Raw genomic sequence first — 16560 nt, forward strand, 5'->3', positions numbered from 1 at the left:
CGATGTACCTTCTTTTGGAATCCATGTTCTAGAACTCCAATCGGGTCGTCTTTCTCTATCAATTAATCTTCTCTATCATCTTTCCTAGACGATCCATAGCAACACGAAGTGAGTATGACTGCAGCATCTCAACTATGTTCTTGTGTTCTCTTGCAAGATCCCACGCTGTCTCTCTTTCCATGTCAACATGGTTGATGTTAACATCGTTGGTAGCAAGCAGTAGCTCGACTACGTCTTCATGTCCATTTGATGCTGCCATCATCAACGCCGTCTTTCCTTCGTCATCAGCCGCGTTGATGTATGAAGACCTAGTGGCTGGTTCAATGTGTCTATGACTAGGAATCCCCTTCGTAGACTCCTTGAACCAGCTGCTGACGCTTGCATCGTAAGTAGCAAGCAAGAGCTTAACTACATCTTTGTGCCCATTCAACGCTGCCATCATCAACGCCGTCCGGTTCTCAGTATCCGCCTGACCAATATAAACCTTACTATTGCCAAGGAATAGCTGAATAATATCTTTGTCTCCTTGAGATGCCGCTGCCGTCAGTGGCGTCATCCCTCCCATGAGCGTTCCATCAAATCCAGTCCTATCATCGTTGAGCAGTAGTTTGATGATATCATCATCTCTTCTCTTCAGGGCCCATTCGAGCGCTGTACGGCGCTCACTGTCTCTCGCATTAAGGTCAAGTTTGTCGTTCTCGAGGAGTAGCTCCACAATGTCTTTGTCTTTTCTCCTTACCGCTTGGATTAGTGGTGTCAGTGTTGGTTGAATTATTGACTCTTCCGAGAAATCCCAATCTACTCTTGAAAAACCGCCTCCATCGTTGACGTCAATGCCAGCTTTAAGCAGTGTTTCAACAGCATCTCTGTCTCCATGATGTATTGCCCACATCAGTGGCGTATGTAGGGTGTATTGCATTTCTTCGATCTGACCATGAGGTGTCCTGTGTTCTTGATACAGCAGATTGAGAAGTCTCATATTGTGCTTAGCAGCCCTGCGGCATTTCATGCCAGAGAATGTATCCAGAGCTCTCAATTCCGAGCGTCGGGTTTCGATGAGGTTGACAGAGAGCTTGTGAATGCGATGGTCTTTGCCCGAGACATACCAGATATGATCTTGCCAGTATGTCTTCGCATAAGCATAGAACGTAAATACGTGTTCTGGCTTAGCGTTTGAAGAGCCACGCGCTTCTGCGAGAGTTTTGCTCAAATCGAATGTAGGTTGCTTTCTAGATCCAAGAAGCCTCATCGCGAGTTGACGAGTACTCGAAGACCCCATGGTGCTTTGCAGGATCCTTGAAGGTGCTGATCGTGCCATGATAGGACGAATTGCGGTCTTGGTCATCTGAGTTTCGAAGACACCGTATGCAAGATAAGTGATGACAATATCCGCCATAGTTACCTGTGCGTCTTCGATAGTGAACCCAATATGTCTCGCATCGTCAAGGCCGTGCAGGAAGTATTGCTTGACGCTGTGGTGTACAACTCGAACAGTGGATTCTTCCTCATCGACTGTTAGAAGACATCCACAGTAAGCTAGGGCTGAATGAACATTGTTCAATAGTCTAGACGGATCCCAGGTCGTGTCGCTAGGAGTAACACTCAGGGCTTCTCTCAACTCGCCAGTCGTCAAGGGCCGACACGCTGTCAACACCAGCTGTAGCGTCTTTGCTTGAAGGGGTCGGTCAGGACTCCCCGACTTGTACAAGATCCGTGTAAACGTCTCTGAGAGATTCTGAGGTAGGTCCGTCAGTGCTTCACGGATATCGTGATCGGTCTTCATACCACACAACGACCGGATCTGAAGAGCTGCCCAAAGAAACATTCCCTGTGAACCAGCTACAAGCGCATCCTGTATGTCGATGATCAAGGTAGCATCTCCGATTGTTAGCAGCTCTTGGTCCAAGCAACGACGCAGGTCGGCTTCAATGAAGGCGTCAATATCTGGGTTCTTCTCTGGCAACGGAACGATGCGAGTGGACAAGAGATGATGTGTAATCGACTGCAGACCGTTGTTCGGCTCCACGCGAAACGAAGCACAGACCAGGACGTTAAGTTTCCCTTGGATCTCCCCAATTGCTTGCACTAGCACCCTTCTCTCTTCGTCGTCGCATTCATCTAGTCCATCTATGACAAAGTACGCTTTATGATCAGGAGGGTAGCCTTGGAGGATGAGTTCTAGTATCTTGTCGGTGTCACCGGATGTGTGAGTATCTTCGCAGGTATCCAAGAGTATCTCATGATCATCGACAGTCCGTAGCAATTGCCGCGCTAGCGAACCAAGGATAACGCGTGCTTGCAGACTTTCTGGGATATCGTGTCTGCAGAAAAAGTACGTTACCAGGGGTCGCTCTTTCTCAGTAGAGAGGTTGAGGTCGTCTACAATGTTCGCCAGAAGTACGGATTTACCAGATCCCAGCTTGCCTGTACAAATTAATGTGCAAGAATGCGAAGAATCTCTCCACTTTTCGTATTCCACAAAATGTGTATAAAGCGATGTATTTCCGGCCTTTCTTGTCTGCTTCCACACAATTTCGTGGTCGTACGTAGAGCAGAAGTCAAGCACTCGGTTCTTCGTAGCAAACTTCTGCTGATGCGACGCAGATTTGAACATTGACCGAGATAGAGCTCTAAAACCAGAACTCTCTTGGGCTTCGTTAAATTGCATCTCGTTTGTGATCGACAATGCCCATTTGTCGAGATCTGTCCGAAATGCTCTCAAGTCTCCGTCATTCAAAGATGATGTGAACTGTTGAAGAATCGATTTCTGCCCGAAATTGAACAGATAACGGCAAAGTGCGACGACTACAATGAAGTATTCGGAAAGGTACGATTGTAATTTCGTTGATTGAGGATACAACACGCTTATCGCTTGGTGGCGTGGAGTGGATCGTCCGATATCCATGAATATCGACGATAAGCTGTCTACGTAGTTGGACATGCTCACAATCGACTGCACTCAGTTAGCAGTTGATTGCAACTGTGATGTAATAAATACCGACCAACAAGGACATTCGCACCAACGACCATACACCACATGCTATCAGGTTCTGCGAACCTCCAACTACAACATCGCCAAGAGCAGCAAACTGCTGGACTCCTTGCAGGAAGTTTGTGAATCGTGGACCGAAACATTGACCACTGAACTTTTTGGACATGCGACGATCAACTTCGGCCGTCAGCCGCATCACATCGCTCGGAGTAGGTGCCGTCGAAACCGACTGCGATTTCAGCGTGCGAAACGTAGTTTTTTGCTCCTGGGTCAGACTGGCTTCGAACTCGGAGAGTGCCTGAGCGAGGCGGATCTCAGGCTTGAGCGACGAAGCCTTGGCCGAAGCCTTGGCCAGAGCTTTAGACACGACCATCGCGCTCGAGTAAGAGCGAGATGACCATACAACGACTGTGTGTTGCCAAAGCAGCAGGATATCAGAGCAGAAACAGAAGAACAGTCGGAGGTACCATTGAAGGTTCCAGTAGGGCCTGGATTGGATCCATATGACGGCGGTAATATTCTGGATACGAAGCTGTAGCGCAGTCTGATACAAGAATTTCTGCGAAGTCCGACATGAAAGAAGAAGCAGAAAGTGCAGAGATGGAAGCAGGCTGTGATATCAATGACCAGGCTGAACAACAGCGCAGGTGCTGCGCACAAGGCTGAACGTGGCTGCGCATCTTAGCCACAACCCCGCTTTTTTCTCGCATTCGCGTTGTTGACGATATAGGTCACTGTTGACCATCCCACGAGCGTTTTGCTTTCGAAGAAAACGCTGTCAGAGTGAAAATAGATAAAATGCAAGTGAAAAAGTTGATGAGACCATTGAGCTGCTTGTCCCCCATCATGTCAGGCTGAAAGGAGGCTAGCGCAATCACGTGGGGATGACGTGACGACTCTCCCAAAGTCGAATCTTTTGACAGCACGGCACGCGGCGACGGATTATGATGCCTATACTCCTATAGAGTAAATGCAGCCCTATGTATGTAAGCTCGGTGGCTTCGGCGACATAAAAGGTTGTAAAACCTGACTAGCCTACCTAGGTACTCCCACAATAAGCGTCACCTCCACATCGGGCACTACACCCACGTTAGGTAGTACTCTACATTCGGCCATAATCAGAGATCTTCACGCCCTACACCGGTTTGCGCCTTTCTGTGATTGAGGGATCCTTGAGCAAACACCGTGCGTGTAAGCGCCATCTTCGTGGCGTCCGCGGCTTCCGGAAGTACCGCATTTGAGATACTGGCAGTCGTCACACCCAAGAATTCTGCTTAGGTCAGGTCGTTCGACTCTGGTACATCTGGGGAACGGGTAATCTCCGGGAGCATCTGCTGCTCCTGTTGTGAACGGCAAACTAGCCTTGTGCGGTAGTGATGAACTGCTTGTCGTCCCCACATGTGGTACGACGGTCGCCGAAGATTGGGAGGTCAAGTCACCGGCGGTGTAGTACAACGGCCGTCAGCTAGATTATGGTAGCTGCGATCGAGGGAGTCCCCTCAAGGCGATTTACGCGGTAACCGCACGCCGGCGGCCATCACGCTACCCTACAGGTGCTTCTTGGTGGGGACACCGAATCAATCCATACTGACTGTTGGATGCAGGGTCAGACAGAACAAAGTTCAACACACTGTGCAGATCGAATAGGAAGACCATGTTTTTTGCAGGAAACGCGATCTCATCTTTGTTGCGCAACTCTTCCGAGTCGCCATCGGGAAACTCGTGTCGACTTAGGTGACGTTTGCTGACTGTCCGGAAGGCACTGCCTTGCTAGGAACCTTCTCTTTCCAGATCCGTGGTCTTATCCTGTACGTGCGTGCGAGGCCTGGGGCACGTATATCCCGAGGTATCGCCCACTGGTTCAAAGTATTTACGGTCACGATGCAAATAGTACGTGGAAGCAAAAGCTAGTGCCAAAAAGACCTAGGGATTAGTTCTTCGGACCGACCTCCTATGTAATACGCCTTGCCGAGCAAACCTAATTTATGACAAGCATCTGTAGCGCGACGCGGGTACCGTGCTCCCGACCCGCAGCGCCACGAAGAGCCTCAGTTATTGCGTATTATCTCTTATTTCATTTGTGCTCGTACCGGAATGGGTTCGACATGTCGACACCATGGAGACTGGCAAAGCAGAAGAGCTTTGCCACTACACGATCGTTCGATTTTGAACTGATAGTTCAAAGGACTCGTACAGCATCGTGAGTCCAGCTCCGCTCGCTGACATAAAGGAGTTGTCCTCTTCGTTCGAGGGGTGTCGATCATCTCTATTGTTGTTGCAGAAAACTGGAGAAATCTCGACTCATCCGCACCCGTAGCCTGGAATTCGTCCTCTGGTACATGTGGCCCATCAAAATATTATCCCGAGAATCACACGATCAGATAATATGCAGAAGAACTTCACCACGGATTTGAGGTCCAGGAAAGTGATTAACGCCAATGTCCAGCCCAATGATCCAAGCCTCCATGCCCAGAATTTGATCTACAGTATAGTGGCAGTATGCTCGCATATGTTCAAAGGAGTACCAAATGTCTTCACGACATGACTGCCTACTTTATCTGCTTCTCCAACTAGAAATTCTTTCTAGATTACTCATCTCTCCTATCTTTCCTGCTCTAGAAGTGCAGGAGGCTGACTGTCACGCGCCAAGTGGGTTCTGGTGCTCGACTTTCCAGTAAGGCCGCCTAGTGCTTATGGTGGTAAGCGAGGTGAACAAGCCTAGCAACGCAACACTGGTACTCATAGTTAACTCATTTGAGAAATCGAAACGTTCATCTTCCACACCACAATACGAGATGCGGCCGTCAAGTGTCACGTAGTTGTAGTCCTGGCTCGTCTCAAGCAGTACGCATCGATCAGTTTGAGCAATTTACTAGTTACTAGTACGGCTTTGGGCTGGGCAGACAACACTTCATCTCTGGTCGAATAGTCAACCGATTCAAACCAGACTGAGTAGCGAGGTAAGGCTACGCAATTAGGACTCACTCAACTCAAGATACACTCGTGGTGGCGATCGTAAGACACCACGGCGAAATTCCAGTTGGTCTCTCCGCACTGCTTGTAAGAGCGGTGTCAACTCTCTCGTACATCCAGGGTAGGAGCACGATCGTGGAAGTTGAAGGCGATGCTCCGGAAATGGCCACGCACCGCGGTGCTTCAGAATCGGTCCTCTACGCTCGTCAGCTTTCCCTCGATCGAGGTGGCTACGCTGATGGAATGTGTATATAACACCTCACGGTTCACTTCTTTTCAACTCATCACAGCAATCAGCTTCAGTCACTCATTACCACACTCTCTTTACCAAACCCACATTCCTTCAGATCTCTCGATCATCCCAACCATCTTCAAAATGCACTTCAACTTCTCTACCATTGCCGTGGTCCTCGCCGCCATGAGGTATGCAACATTCACACTATCTCACCTACCTCGCTAACCCATCGAATAGCGTCGCCGTCGAGGCTGCCCCCAAGGGAGGACGTGGCCGTGCGAAGGCCAAGCAGGGTGCCAAAGACCACGCCGGCGACGTCGCTGGTGGTGCCGCCACTGCCGCTGGATTCATCCCATCCACCGCTGGCAAGTAAGTTTAATGCCCAACTGCCTCCTCCAGCAATTCTAAAGCTGACCGTACGACTCAGACACGTGGCTCACAACTGCTGCGTCAACGACGGCGGCTGGCAATACAACGCGCGCGCTGCAACACTCACCGAGACTGTATGCAAGCAGTTCTCCAGCGCTCAAATGTACAACAACGCTTGCACTGAGGCTGCAGGATCCGGACCTATCTCTGGCGATGCCTTTTACAATGCTTGCAAGAACGCGGCTCCTGGCGACAATACTGTTGGCGCTGGATACCGCGCTACCTGCTAAGCAGCCAGTATAGCTGTACATTCGCGACGAGCCGCATTGTTCATCGACGGGAGAACTTGAAGAGATGATTCAAGAGATAATGAGGCTGGCGGGTTAACTTTCAAGTCACTCCTTATGCTACTCTATGGAGTGGATATCTATCTTTATCTTTAGTACTTAATACTAGGCGTTGTTTTGGAAAACTTCGAGTCGACTTTTGCATGTGAGTGAATAACTTGGGTGATCATGTGGAGTCAGCTCTATCACATGCTGAATATGAAACATCACCAAAGAGCTGATTGTATTCACAAGACGTGGCCAATACAGTGGCTCCGAGGCAATCAAGTCATCAGTGTTCCGTCTTCTCCTAGCATCTTCTCAAAGCCTCAGCCAGAAGGATCAAAACGATACAAGCAACACAGCCAGAAGAAAGCAGAAGTGTTCAGATATGATCATAGTATTATTGTCCTCCACATTACCCAGTATCTCCCTAATCTCAACTCAAGTCCTATAAAACGCCTCGTAATCCCAGTGGTATATGCGCATCCCAAAAATCACTTTTTGTTTCGCCCTTTCCCGGGGTATCTGCGCATCCTAATATCCCCCAAGAATCACTTTTGTTGACCGATTTCCCAATATTAATATGCTCTGATCTTCTCTCCCCTAGAAAACTTCGCAAAGTCGTTTCCTAGTTGTGGGGAGCACCGTAGGTGTGCTCGTAAGCATTGCTGACGCTCCTGTGGTGCTCAACAATCTTGTTCTTGAGTCCCTTCCAGGCCTTCTGGTAGTTCCTGGGTCCCTCTTGCGCAGCCTCCTTCTCCTCAAAAGTAGCAGGCGCAGCACCGACGCTCTTCCTGGATGCCTCGCCGCTCTGCCTCGGGCTACTCGCAGTAGATGATGAGCGAGATGCGGAGGGAGAGAAGTTGGGGCTGTAGTAGACGGCAAAGGCAGAGTTCATCTCTTGGTGGTGCTTCTTGAGGGCTTTCCAGGCCTTGGAGGCGTTTGTGGGGTTGCGCTGTTGGCTGGAGGTGGTGGAGGCGTTGCGGGAGGTTTGTGTGGAAGATGCGGGGCTGTTGTAGGTGGATACGGAGCCGCCGTAGTAGGCGTTGCAGGCAGCGTTGATGCTCTCGTGGTGGGCCTTTGCGTGAGCCGCGACGGAGGAGAGGAAGTTGGGCATTTTGGTGGTTGTTTGTGTTGGAGTGTTGATCGATGTGATGTTGATGCTTGAGATGCGATCGAAGATTGGTAGTAATGGTAGTAGTAGTTGCTTTGCTTGTAGTATGCTTTACTGTGCTAATGTCCTTCATCCTCACGTACCCACCATCCCCTTTATACTCCCCCAGCCTATCCCCCAGAATATTCTCTATGACACTTGCCAAGCATCACCGGTCACACCTTACATTCAAAACTCTTCGCCAAAATTTTAACAGACCACACCGTTGCGCACGCCCTGCACATGTCGACGAAACGATCGTGAGATTCTGTGGCGTCCGCCGCTCTGATTGGCCACAGGGCTGACAAACCCATAGAATTCCTGTCATCGAACACCTTAACAGGGCGTGAGAGGGTCCGTGCCACGATCATTATGACCACCAGGTGTCCACGCCCTACCATGGTGCGTCTTTTCCGAAGGCGCGCCGGAGCGTTTCCCGTCGGCGGCTAATTTCGTCAGGGCGCATCGTGTGTGTAAAGGCGCGGTGACGAGTTTTCGGTTCGTGTCCTCCAAAGGCAGTCTTCTAGCAGCTAACGGCATGGCGGGGGAAAACTCTGTTATTGGCTGCCACGCTTCGTCGCACCACGCTGTGTACCTGATCCACGCAGGGCCTTTCCCGCCGCCCAGTTGCCCGTCGGATGCCAAGTTTGCTTCTGTGCTTTTGGGCTAGACTCTGCTGTTGCACTGGGAGTGGATGTTTGTACGTAAAGTCGCTGTTTTACCTTGTGCGACATGTCCGTTAACTGTTAGAAGAATGCCTTTGGAGGTTTGGCGACGAAAATTTGATGTTTGGTGAGGGCGCGCCCGCGTGACGACGATGTGGTCGGTGTGGATAGGGGGTGATGATGTGACAGCAGGTGAGTGATTTTCTGCAAGCTCACGATCGTGTTCACAGATCCTTCTCGATGGCACAAGCTGTCATCTGACTGTCGTGATCGTGAGTCTTGCGATGTGCGACAGACGATGACTCTGCGTTCATCAGCTACAATACTACGCGCATTACGCAGCGTCAGCGACCCAGCGCCGTCTACATCAACGTGGAATTGTCGCAAACATCAGCATGATACGAGCTTACGTTTGTCACCGAATGGCCGACCAACGATGCAGCGCAGTTTTCGTATTCTTAGTAGAGACTCGCAAACCAGACGCCACCCAATGCAAAGACAGGTCTATTACGCAAACATCTATAAATTCAATGCGGAGGAATACGCGACCCTGTTCATAGTCGGGTTGTGAGAATCCCCACACCCCACCAGACCAGCAACAGCAAGCCTGCCGGCCAGCTTCCTGCGATCGTACTATGGGCTCGTACCGTACCAGCGATAACCGGGCCTCCTGTGGGGTACAAATAGCCGTTCGACTGCCCGTGATAGCTCCCTCCACTTACACCGCACCCTGTCCCCAACGGATCTGGCTCCCTCGTCAATGTGGCGATTGTAGTAATGGGTTGAAGGGTTCTCGTAGCTCCTTGTACGACTACAGCAGTTCCGCTATGATCTAGGCTCAGCGTCGTGCCGTTTACAGTGACGGGGGCGCCGCCTGGAACAAGAGTTGTACCAGGACCCATCACAATGTAGCCAGCGCGATTTGGCGTGTAGATATGATTTCCGTAAGTTAAAGCAGCTGCAACTGTGGTATATACGTTGCCAAAGATCGGGGTGATACTGGTCGTTCTTCCGTTGACGATGAGCGCTGTTGCGGAAGATGCGAGGGCAAGTGTTGTGCCAGATATCGTAAGTGGTTCGCCTCCAGGAAGAAGGGTTTGACCTGCGATCACGTACTGTGTCTGCGAATTTGGTGCGATGGTTTTGGTACCAATAGTGAGTATTGGTGGAAGTGGTATCGGTGGTTGCGAGACGGGCACATCCGTAGCTGCGGACTGGAAAGGCAGCAACGAGATGATGGTAGTACCAACGACGATCTTGGTCTTGCCATCTGAGGTCTCGATCGCCACAGGTGTGTTTCCAATGGTAACGGTGTCGCCAGGCGTCAGAGTAAGAGAACCCCCTACTACAAAACCACCACCGCTTGGGTCTTGATCGACGACAATGTCGGACGCACCAGCCGATATCGTTACCTGCGGAGGTCTTTCCGTGGTTGCTTGCGCAGGCGCTTCTTGGATAGTAGAGCCATGTTGTTCTCCGACCGGGGTATCAAGCCACCCTGTTGCAGGTATCTCATATACTGGCGAACATCCTCTGCATGGCCGTGTAGAACTGAAGTTGGGCTCAGGAATCTCATGATGGCCATTCGGGTCTCCAACCTCCGTCACGGCTGGTGGGATTGGTCTTAGGCCTTGAACTGTCGATATCATTGGTAGCGTCCCTGTAGCATTTCCTTGAGACGAGGTTGATATGGTTGTCACATCTGTTAGCAATGCGTATGGCGGGTTGAGTGCTACGACTGAGGATGGCAAAGGCGCTGTTGTGACGATAACGGGTGAAGGTACCGTCAGAGCTATGGGCCCTAATGTGGAGGACAGACTGCTGAGGGTAGACTGAATAGGCCGCGAAGGTATCAAGTTAAGAGGGCGTGATCGGACAGCCGGCGGAGGCGCAGCATTTGTTGATGTACCAGAGTTAGAGTCTAAGAGGTAACACACGTTTCGTCAGTCATCGAAAACTGGTGTTCATCAATGCAACTCACTTGGCTCCAATATTATTGAGTTCAGGCTTCCCGCTGCCGCTGCCGATCCATGGTCGGGTAGTTCTTTCTCAGATTAGCACAACAGGTTTTTGTTTTTACGACCACCAACGTCCGGCGCCTACCCGCTGATGGTAGTGCAGATGTAACACCTATCCAAATAGCGCCAAGGCACAACAAATTGTACAATGGGAAATCGATAGCAGAGCAGGTGATGCGCATGGCAGTCCTTGGAGATGGATATCATCGGGTCGTAATGCGGGAATAGTAACCACGAGAAGCAGGAAATCTGCAGCCTTACATTTCATCCAGGTGACAGCCCTTCTCAATACCTGATACGGAATCTAAGCAAGCATAGAAAGAGGATGAATCGTAAATCTCCGCGTTCTACATATACCGAGGAAGTGGCCGGTGACTGAGATAAAGACTAGAACAGTGGTACACAGCATCTACTTAGATTGCTATTGATTAGACTTTCATAGAAGCTGGGGTCGTTATTGTGCCGATTGGAAACGCCCGAGTGTGGAGATGGCTTTACCCGGAGCGGGAACGCGATATTATACGTCAGCTGGACGTTGGCCAGCGGCTGGTTCCTTCTAGGTAGCTTAGCGAACCTTGACCCTTGTCCAACACTCGACTCTGCTGCAAAGCTGACAGCGTTCCCCCATGAACGAACGAGTCGCGATTGCGCAGGTTTTGGTAAATGTCCACAACCAGGTCGAACGGATTCCAGAAGCAGGGATCATGAAGAAACGCCATGTGGCCGACCAGGGCGCCAATCCGTAAGTGATGTATGCTGTCTTCGGTGCGTGCGGCATCTCATGATCATCTCGACATGACAGGAGCTAAGCATACATGGTTAGTCATGTTCCATGGTACTAGTGCGTACCTACGATCTACAGTTTAATGCTTTTTGTGCAAGCTTTCTCGACGACGAACTAAAAGTCCTTTTCAAAACTTAAATGCAGTCAATGGACTTCCAATGCAAACACGACTTGTCGACACAACATTGGGTTTGCGGAGAGACCATGCGAAACGCTCGGGACGGGTGGCGTGAACGACATTCACCCGGATCCATACAGGCGGCAATCCTCCCATGCAAAACCAGACACACATGGTAAAGATGTGTAGAGTATGTTTCCAGGCGCCCGCTAGAAACGTCCCTCGTGGCAACCCACAAATCAGCGGACCTGCATTTGTCGGTGTGCTCTGGGCTTGATACTATCTGGGCACGGAAAGGTCTTTGGAGACTTGATGTTTTGATCATGCGGCTGCTTTCACGGATGATAGCGGAAGGTTCATGCGTGTAGCCGGCGTATGCCTCGCTCCCGATGTCGCTCCGAGCTTTCGCATAAGGAGTTATGTTGGTATGTTGAATCGGGGGGTGTTGTTTGGATCACCGGCGTTAACGTTTCTTTTGCCAAATTCAAATTTCGTATAGCGGGAACAAAGACGATGAAGGGTGTTCATGATTGGCCTTGGGGACCAGAGGCCGCTGATCTGACCTACCTGGAGATGACAGCATCGACAACAGCTCCTTCGAGACGGGTCGGTTGCCGCGTTGCCGTATACAACAAGAAGAATTGGTGAGATCAGCAGCATCAGTAAATATCGAGGAAGATACAACCTTAGCGTGCCACGTGCGGCTAGCAGCTACGACACTCAGAGATCGATGTAGAAAGTTGCAAAGCAGCAATTCGGCATAGCGGTTGATTGTAGAACTCTTCATAATCAAGAAGGTACTGCCCGCCCAGTTGGTGACTCCTGACTGATAGCTAGGTCATTGGGTTGCAGTCTAGTGAGCATCTCAAGCTGCTATCCTGATGCTGTAATCAATGCCACCAACCGTAGGATGCGATGCCGCTCAGTTGACAAGAGATAGAGGTTCCGGTGCCGCAGCTGCATCTTTCTTGATTTTCATCGACGCGGGATCTGTGATGTTGCTGGCAGTAGAAGGTAAGGGCTGGTGATGGTCCGACTTATCGATGGGGGCGGCGGAGCGCGACTGCCCACCACCTGCTCGCTTACTGCTAGCGTCCCTTGGCACCAACGCAGCTGCGAAAATGAGTTTCGCGAATTTCCTCTTCGTCTTCTGACAAGCGCCAACTAACCCTACGACAACACAGATTGCACCAGGAGACCCGACATCAGGTACGCTCTACAGAACACGCTCTATTCGAATACTCGGAGCCGTTCAGCATTGCGACACTCGAAGCTGCCCCGCGACTGGTCCGCCGCCGTCAGACGAAGTGTATGGTCGCACGCGAGCCGTTCGATATCTATCCTTCTACACCTGGCTATACAAGGCGGGGGGCTCTGCGGGCAGTGGGAGCAATGTTGCGGCTTCATTCAACTGCAATCGAGGACAAAGGCTAATTTGATTGTGTCGGACAGCGTCTTCTGAACAACCGCAATCATGGGGTATCTATTCTTCCCTCACCCTCAGTCTTGTACAAGCACTAACACCCGCCAGTATCTCACGAGACTCTCGCCACAAGCGTTCCGCGTCCGGTGCGAAGCGCGCATACTACCGCAAGAAGAGGTATGCATAACCCGATCGCTTCTCTAGTCATGTCTAACATGGCTTCAGGGCTTTCGAGAAGGGCCGCCAGCCTGCCAACACCCGTATTGGCACAAAGCGTGTTCATCTTGTCCGCACCCGTGGCGGCAACCGCAAGTTCCGTGCCCTTCGTCTCGAAGCCGGTAACTTCTCCTGGGGCTCCGAGGGCATCGCCAAGAAGACCCGTGTCATCGGTGTCGTCTACCACCCCTCCAACAACGAGCTCGTCCGTACCAACACCCTGACCCGCTCCGCTATCGTCCAGATCGATGCCGCCCCCTTCCGACAATGGTACGAGGCCCACTACGGCTCTTCGCTCGGCCGCAGGAGGCAGGTCAAGGCCGGTGAGAAGGAGGAGGACAAGAAGAAGTCCAACTCGGTCACCAAGAAGCAGGCCGACCGCTTGAAGAATGGAGGAAAGATTGAGAACGCTGTTGAGAAGCAGTTCGAGGCCGGTCGTCTGTACGCCGCTGTCTCTTCCCGTCCCGGCCAGAGCGGTCGCTGCGACGGCTACGTCCTCGAGGGTGAGGAGCTTGCTTTCTACCAGCGTCTCCTCAGGAAGTAGAGGTGATATTTGGGGCTTCTTCGGTGCATTGGTCAGGTCAAAATGGGTGTTTAGTCATGTATCTGGTCTGCATAGTCGCGGGACACTGAATGCACGAGGCATCATAACGCCACTTCTCTAGATACCACGAGACTACGATGAAATGGGTTTCAAATGTTCATGTGGAGTCTTTTTTTCCTTTACGTCCATTTTGCTACCACTGCACACCATTCATCAGTTCAACATCATGAAGCTGACATACCACATCAACATATGTCCATCACCGTCGCTCCCACGACGTTCAATCCGGTGACCGAGGTAAGAATTTTATACATAGTGCACCATTAATCATCATCATCACTATGCATAACTTCCCAAGGTGATCCCATCGCCCTTTCACATGCCAACCCCTCTTTCTTATCCATGCCAACCACTCTTCACCAAGCCCCATCCCTACCATCCACGCACTCTTTCTACCCGACAACCTGGATCATGCACCTCGGCACACGTTTCGTTTCGTCACATCTACAGCTTCGATGCCGCGACCGGAGAACCGACCTATGGTGGTAGCCGCGTCAGCTTAGATTCACATGCTTGAGGTTTTTTCTACTTTTTTTCTTGTTTCTCAGCGCAGCGGCGGTGTGGGAACGCAAATGTAGTGCAGGTAGTGTTTATGACAACAGCAAACATGATGGTGGAACGCTTCTTTGCATTTCTTGATTTTAAACACAACTCTTTTCTCTTTTTTTTTTCCACTTTAGAAAGGTCTGGAACATTGGTATAAAGGTTTACAAGGATAACAGCAAAGTGGATAAACTCATGATAGTAGAAGAAAAAACCATGACAAAAGACTACAACTTGGAGGCTCCCTTGGGCGGACCTACATTCGTAATCTCATTGTAGAGCAGTCTGGGCATATAGTTAGCACATGAATCCATCTTTTACCATTGGCAGTCCAGCTCATAGGGTGAATGGAGAGAAAGTCACTTACGAAGTCAAAAACTCGGCGTAGTCTTCACCAGTCACCTGTCCCTCAAAGTACTTCGCAGCAAGATGGAACTTGTTGCCCTTTGGCGCCTTATCACTCAACGCCTGCGCCTGCTCCTTCAGCAGCTTGAGGGCGTAGTCCTTGGTCACCTTCTTGCCCTCGGCAGTCTCGACATTATGCCTAGTCCACTGCCACAGTTGTGAGCGTGAGACTTCAGCGGTGGCGGCATCTTCCATGAGGTAGTTGATGGGAACGCAGCCTACGCCACGGATCCAGGCCTCCATGTAGGACAGCCCGATATCGAGGTTCTTGCGGATACCGTCTTCAGTCACTTTGCCGGGGACGTTCATGTTGAGGAGGTCGTTGGCAGTGATGTGGACGTCTTCGCGGCGGACGTGCATCTGGTTGGGAGCAGGCATGTGCTCGTTGAAGACCTCGCTTGCAATGGCTGCGAGGGCCGGGTGGGCGACCCATGTGCCGTCGTGGCCAGCGCGTGCCTCGCGCAGCTTGTCGGCCTTGACCTTGGCCATGGCGGCGTCGTTGGCGGCTTGGTCGTTCTTGATGGGGATCTGGGCTGCCATGCCGCCCATGGCGTGGACACCGCGCCTGTGGCATGTCTTGATGAGGAGCTTGACGTAGGCGTCCATGAAGGGTGAGGTCATGGTGACGGAGTCGCGGTCGGGGAGGACAAAGTTGGGGTTCTGGCGGAAGCGCTTGATGGTACTGAAGATGTAGTCCCAGCGGCCGCAGTTGAGACCGGAGGAGTGGTCGCGGAGCTCGTAGATGATCTGGGAGTAATTAGTCAAAGCATTGGATAGAAGTAAGAAGTGGGACATACCTCGTCCATCTCGAAAGCAGCGGTGATGGTCTCGATCAAGACGGTACCACGGATGGTTCCACGCCTCATGCCGATGTAGTCTTGCGCCAGGTTGAAGACGTCGTTCCACAGCCTGGCCTCAAGATGCGACTCCATCTTGGGCAGGTAGAAGTATGGTCCGGTTCCGCGCTTGACAAGCTCATGTGCGTTGTGGAAGAAGTAGAGGCCAAAGTCGAACAGTCCACCCGAGATGGGCTCGCCATCAACTGTGAAGTGCTTCTCCTCCAGGTGCCAGCCTCGCGCACGAGCGATGAGTGTGGGCAGTGTTCGGTCAGTGCGGAGCTTGTACTCCTTCTCGCCTTGCTTAAAGTCGACTTGCTTGCGGATGGCGTCGTAGAGGTTGAGTTGTCCGTTGATCATGTTATCCCATGTTGGCGCAGATGAATCTTGGAGACGTTAGCTGTCATTCCCTGCTCAAGGCGATGATGTACATACCCTCAAAGTCGGCCATATATGTCCAGACATTCGAGTTCAGGGCATTGACAACCATCTTGCGATCTGTCGGGCCAGTAATCTCGACGCGCCTGTCAACAAGACCCGGCGCTGGTGGTGCGCCTTTCCATGCATCGTTCTCGCGGATGTGCTTGGTCTCTGGGAGGAAGTCGAGAAGGTTGCCCTTGTCGAGCTCAGCTTGTCGGATTACTCGTCGCTGCAACAGCGCTTTCCGGCGCTCATTGAATGTGCGGTGGAGGAGCGCAAGGAAGACACAGGCGTCCTTGCTGAGGATGTGACGGTTCTGGTCGTTGAGGTCGCCGAGGATGTTGACCTCTCGTAGAATACTGTCGGCGCTAGCTGCCATTATGGAATATGTATATGTTCTTGTACAATTGATGAATATCTTCAGGGTACGAGGAGAGGAATGCAATCAAGTATGCAGCGTGCGGAGAGGGCTGGGCG

The 16560-nt window shown here is 51.3% G+C and overlaps 6 protein-coding genes across 6 annotated transcripts; 2 read left to right on the top strand and 4 right to left on the bottom strand.

Annotated features, from left to right (window-relative positions):
- Positions 1-58: 58 nt before the first annotated feature.
- Positions 59-3365, bottom strand: GT037_005517 (uncharacterized protein; the record flags this gene model as incomplete). Its single annotated transcript, XM_038930564.1, has 2 exons — positions 59-2953; positions 3003-3365. 2 exons carry the CDS (start codon positions 3363-3365, stop codon positions 59-61), a joined length of 3258 nt encoding a protein of 1085 aa, XP_038786253.1.
- Positions 3366-6341: 2976 nt separating this feature from the next.
- Positions 6342-6859, top strand: GT037_005518 (uncharacterized protein; the record flags this gene model as incomplete). The annotated part of the gene is made up of 3 exons (XM_038930565.1): positions 6342-6388; positions 6438-6569; positions 6628-6859. 3 exons carry the CDS (start codon positions 6342-6344, stop codon positions 6857-6859), a joined length of 411 nt encoding a protein of 136 aa, XP_038786254.1.
- Positions 6860-7526: 667 nt separating this feature from the next.
- Positions 7527-8015, bottom strand: GT037_005519 (uncharacterized protein; the record flags this gene model as incomplete). Its single annotated transcript, XM_038930566.1, has 1 exon — positions 7527-8015. One exon carries the CDS (start codon positions 8013-8015, stop codon positions 7527-7529), a length of 489 nt encoding a protein of 162 aa, XP_038786255.1.
- Positions 8016-9270: 1255 nt separating this feature from the next.
- GT037_005520 (uncharacterized protein) lies at positions 9271-10916 on the bottom strand (the record flags this gene model as incomplete). Its single annotated transcript, XM_038930567.1, has 3 exons — positions 9271-10637; positions 10698-10760; positions 10820-10916. The coding sequence occupies 3 exons, from the start codon at positions 10914-10916 to the stop codon at positions 9271-9273; spliced, it is 1527 nt and encodes a 508-aa protein (XP_038786256.1).
- Positions 10917-13110: 2194 nt separating this feature from the next.
- GT037_005521 (40s ribosomal protein s8-b) lies at positions 13111-13819 on the top strand (the record flags this gene model as incomplete). Its single annotated transcript, XM_038930568.1, has 3 exons — positions 13111-13115; positions 13168-13236; positions 13285-13819. 3 exons carry the CDS (start codon positions 13111-13113, stop codon positions 13817-13819), a joined length of 609 nt encoding a protein of 202 aa, XP_038786257.1.
- An 830-nt stretch (positions 13820-14649) lies between these two features.
- On the bottom strand, positions 14650-16462 carry GT037_005522 (malate synthase; the record flags this gene model as incomplete). The annotated part of the gene is made up of 4 exons (XM_038930569.1): positions 14650-14707; positions 14790-15574; positions 15625-16049; positions 16099-16462. The coding sequence occupies 4 exons, from the start codon at positions 16460-16462 to the stop codon at positions 14650-14652; spliced, it is 1632 nt and encodes a 543-aa protein (XP_038786258.1).
- Between the last annotated feature and the right edge of the window lie 98 nt (positions 16463-16560).

This window comes from Alternaria burnsii, assembly GCF_013036055.1.
Source record: "Alternaria burnsii strain CBS107.38 chromosome Unknown 732, whole genome shotgun sequence".
NCBI classification, from domain to species: Eukaryota; Fungi; Ascomycota; class Dothideomycetes; order Pleosporales; family Pleosporaceae; genus Alternaria; species Alternaria burnsii.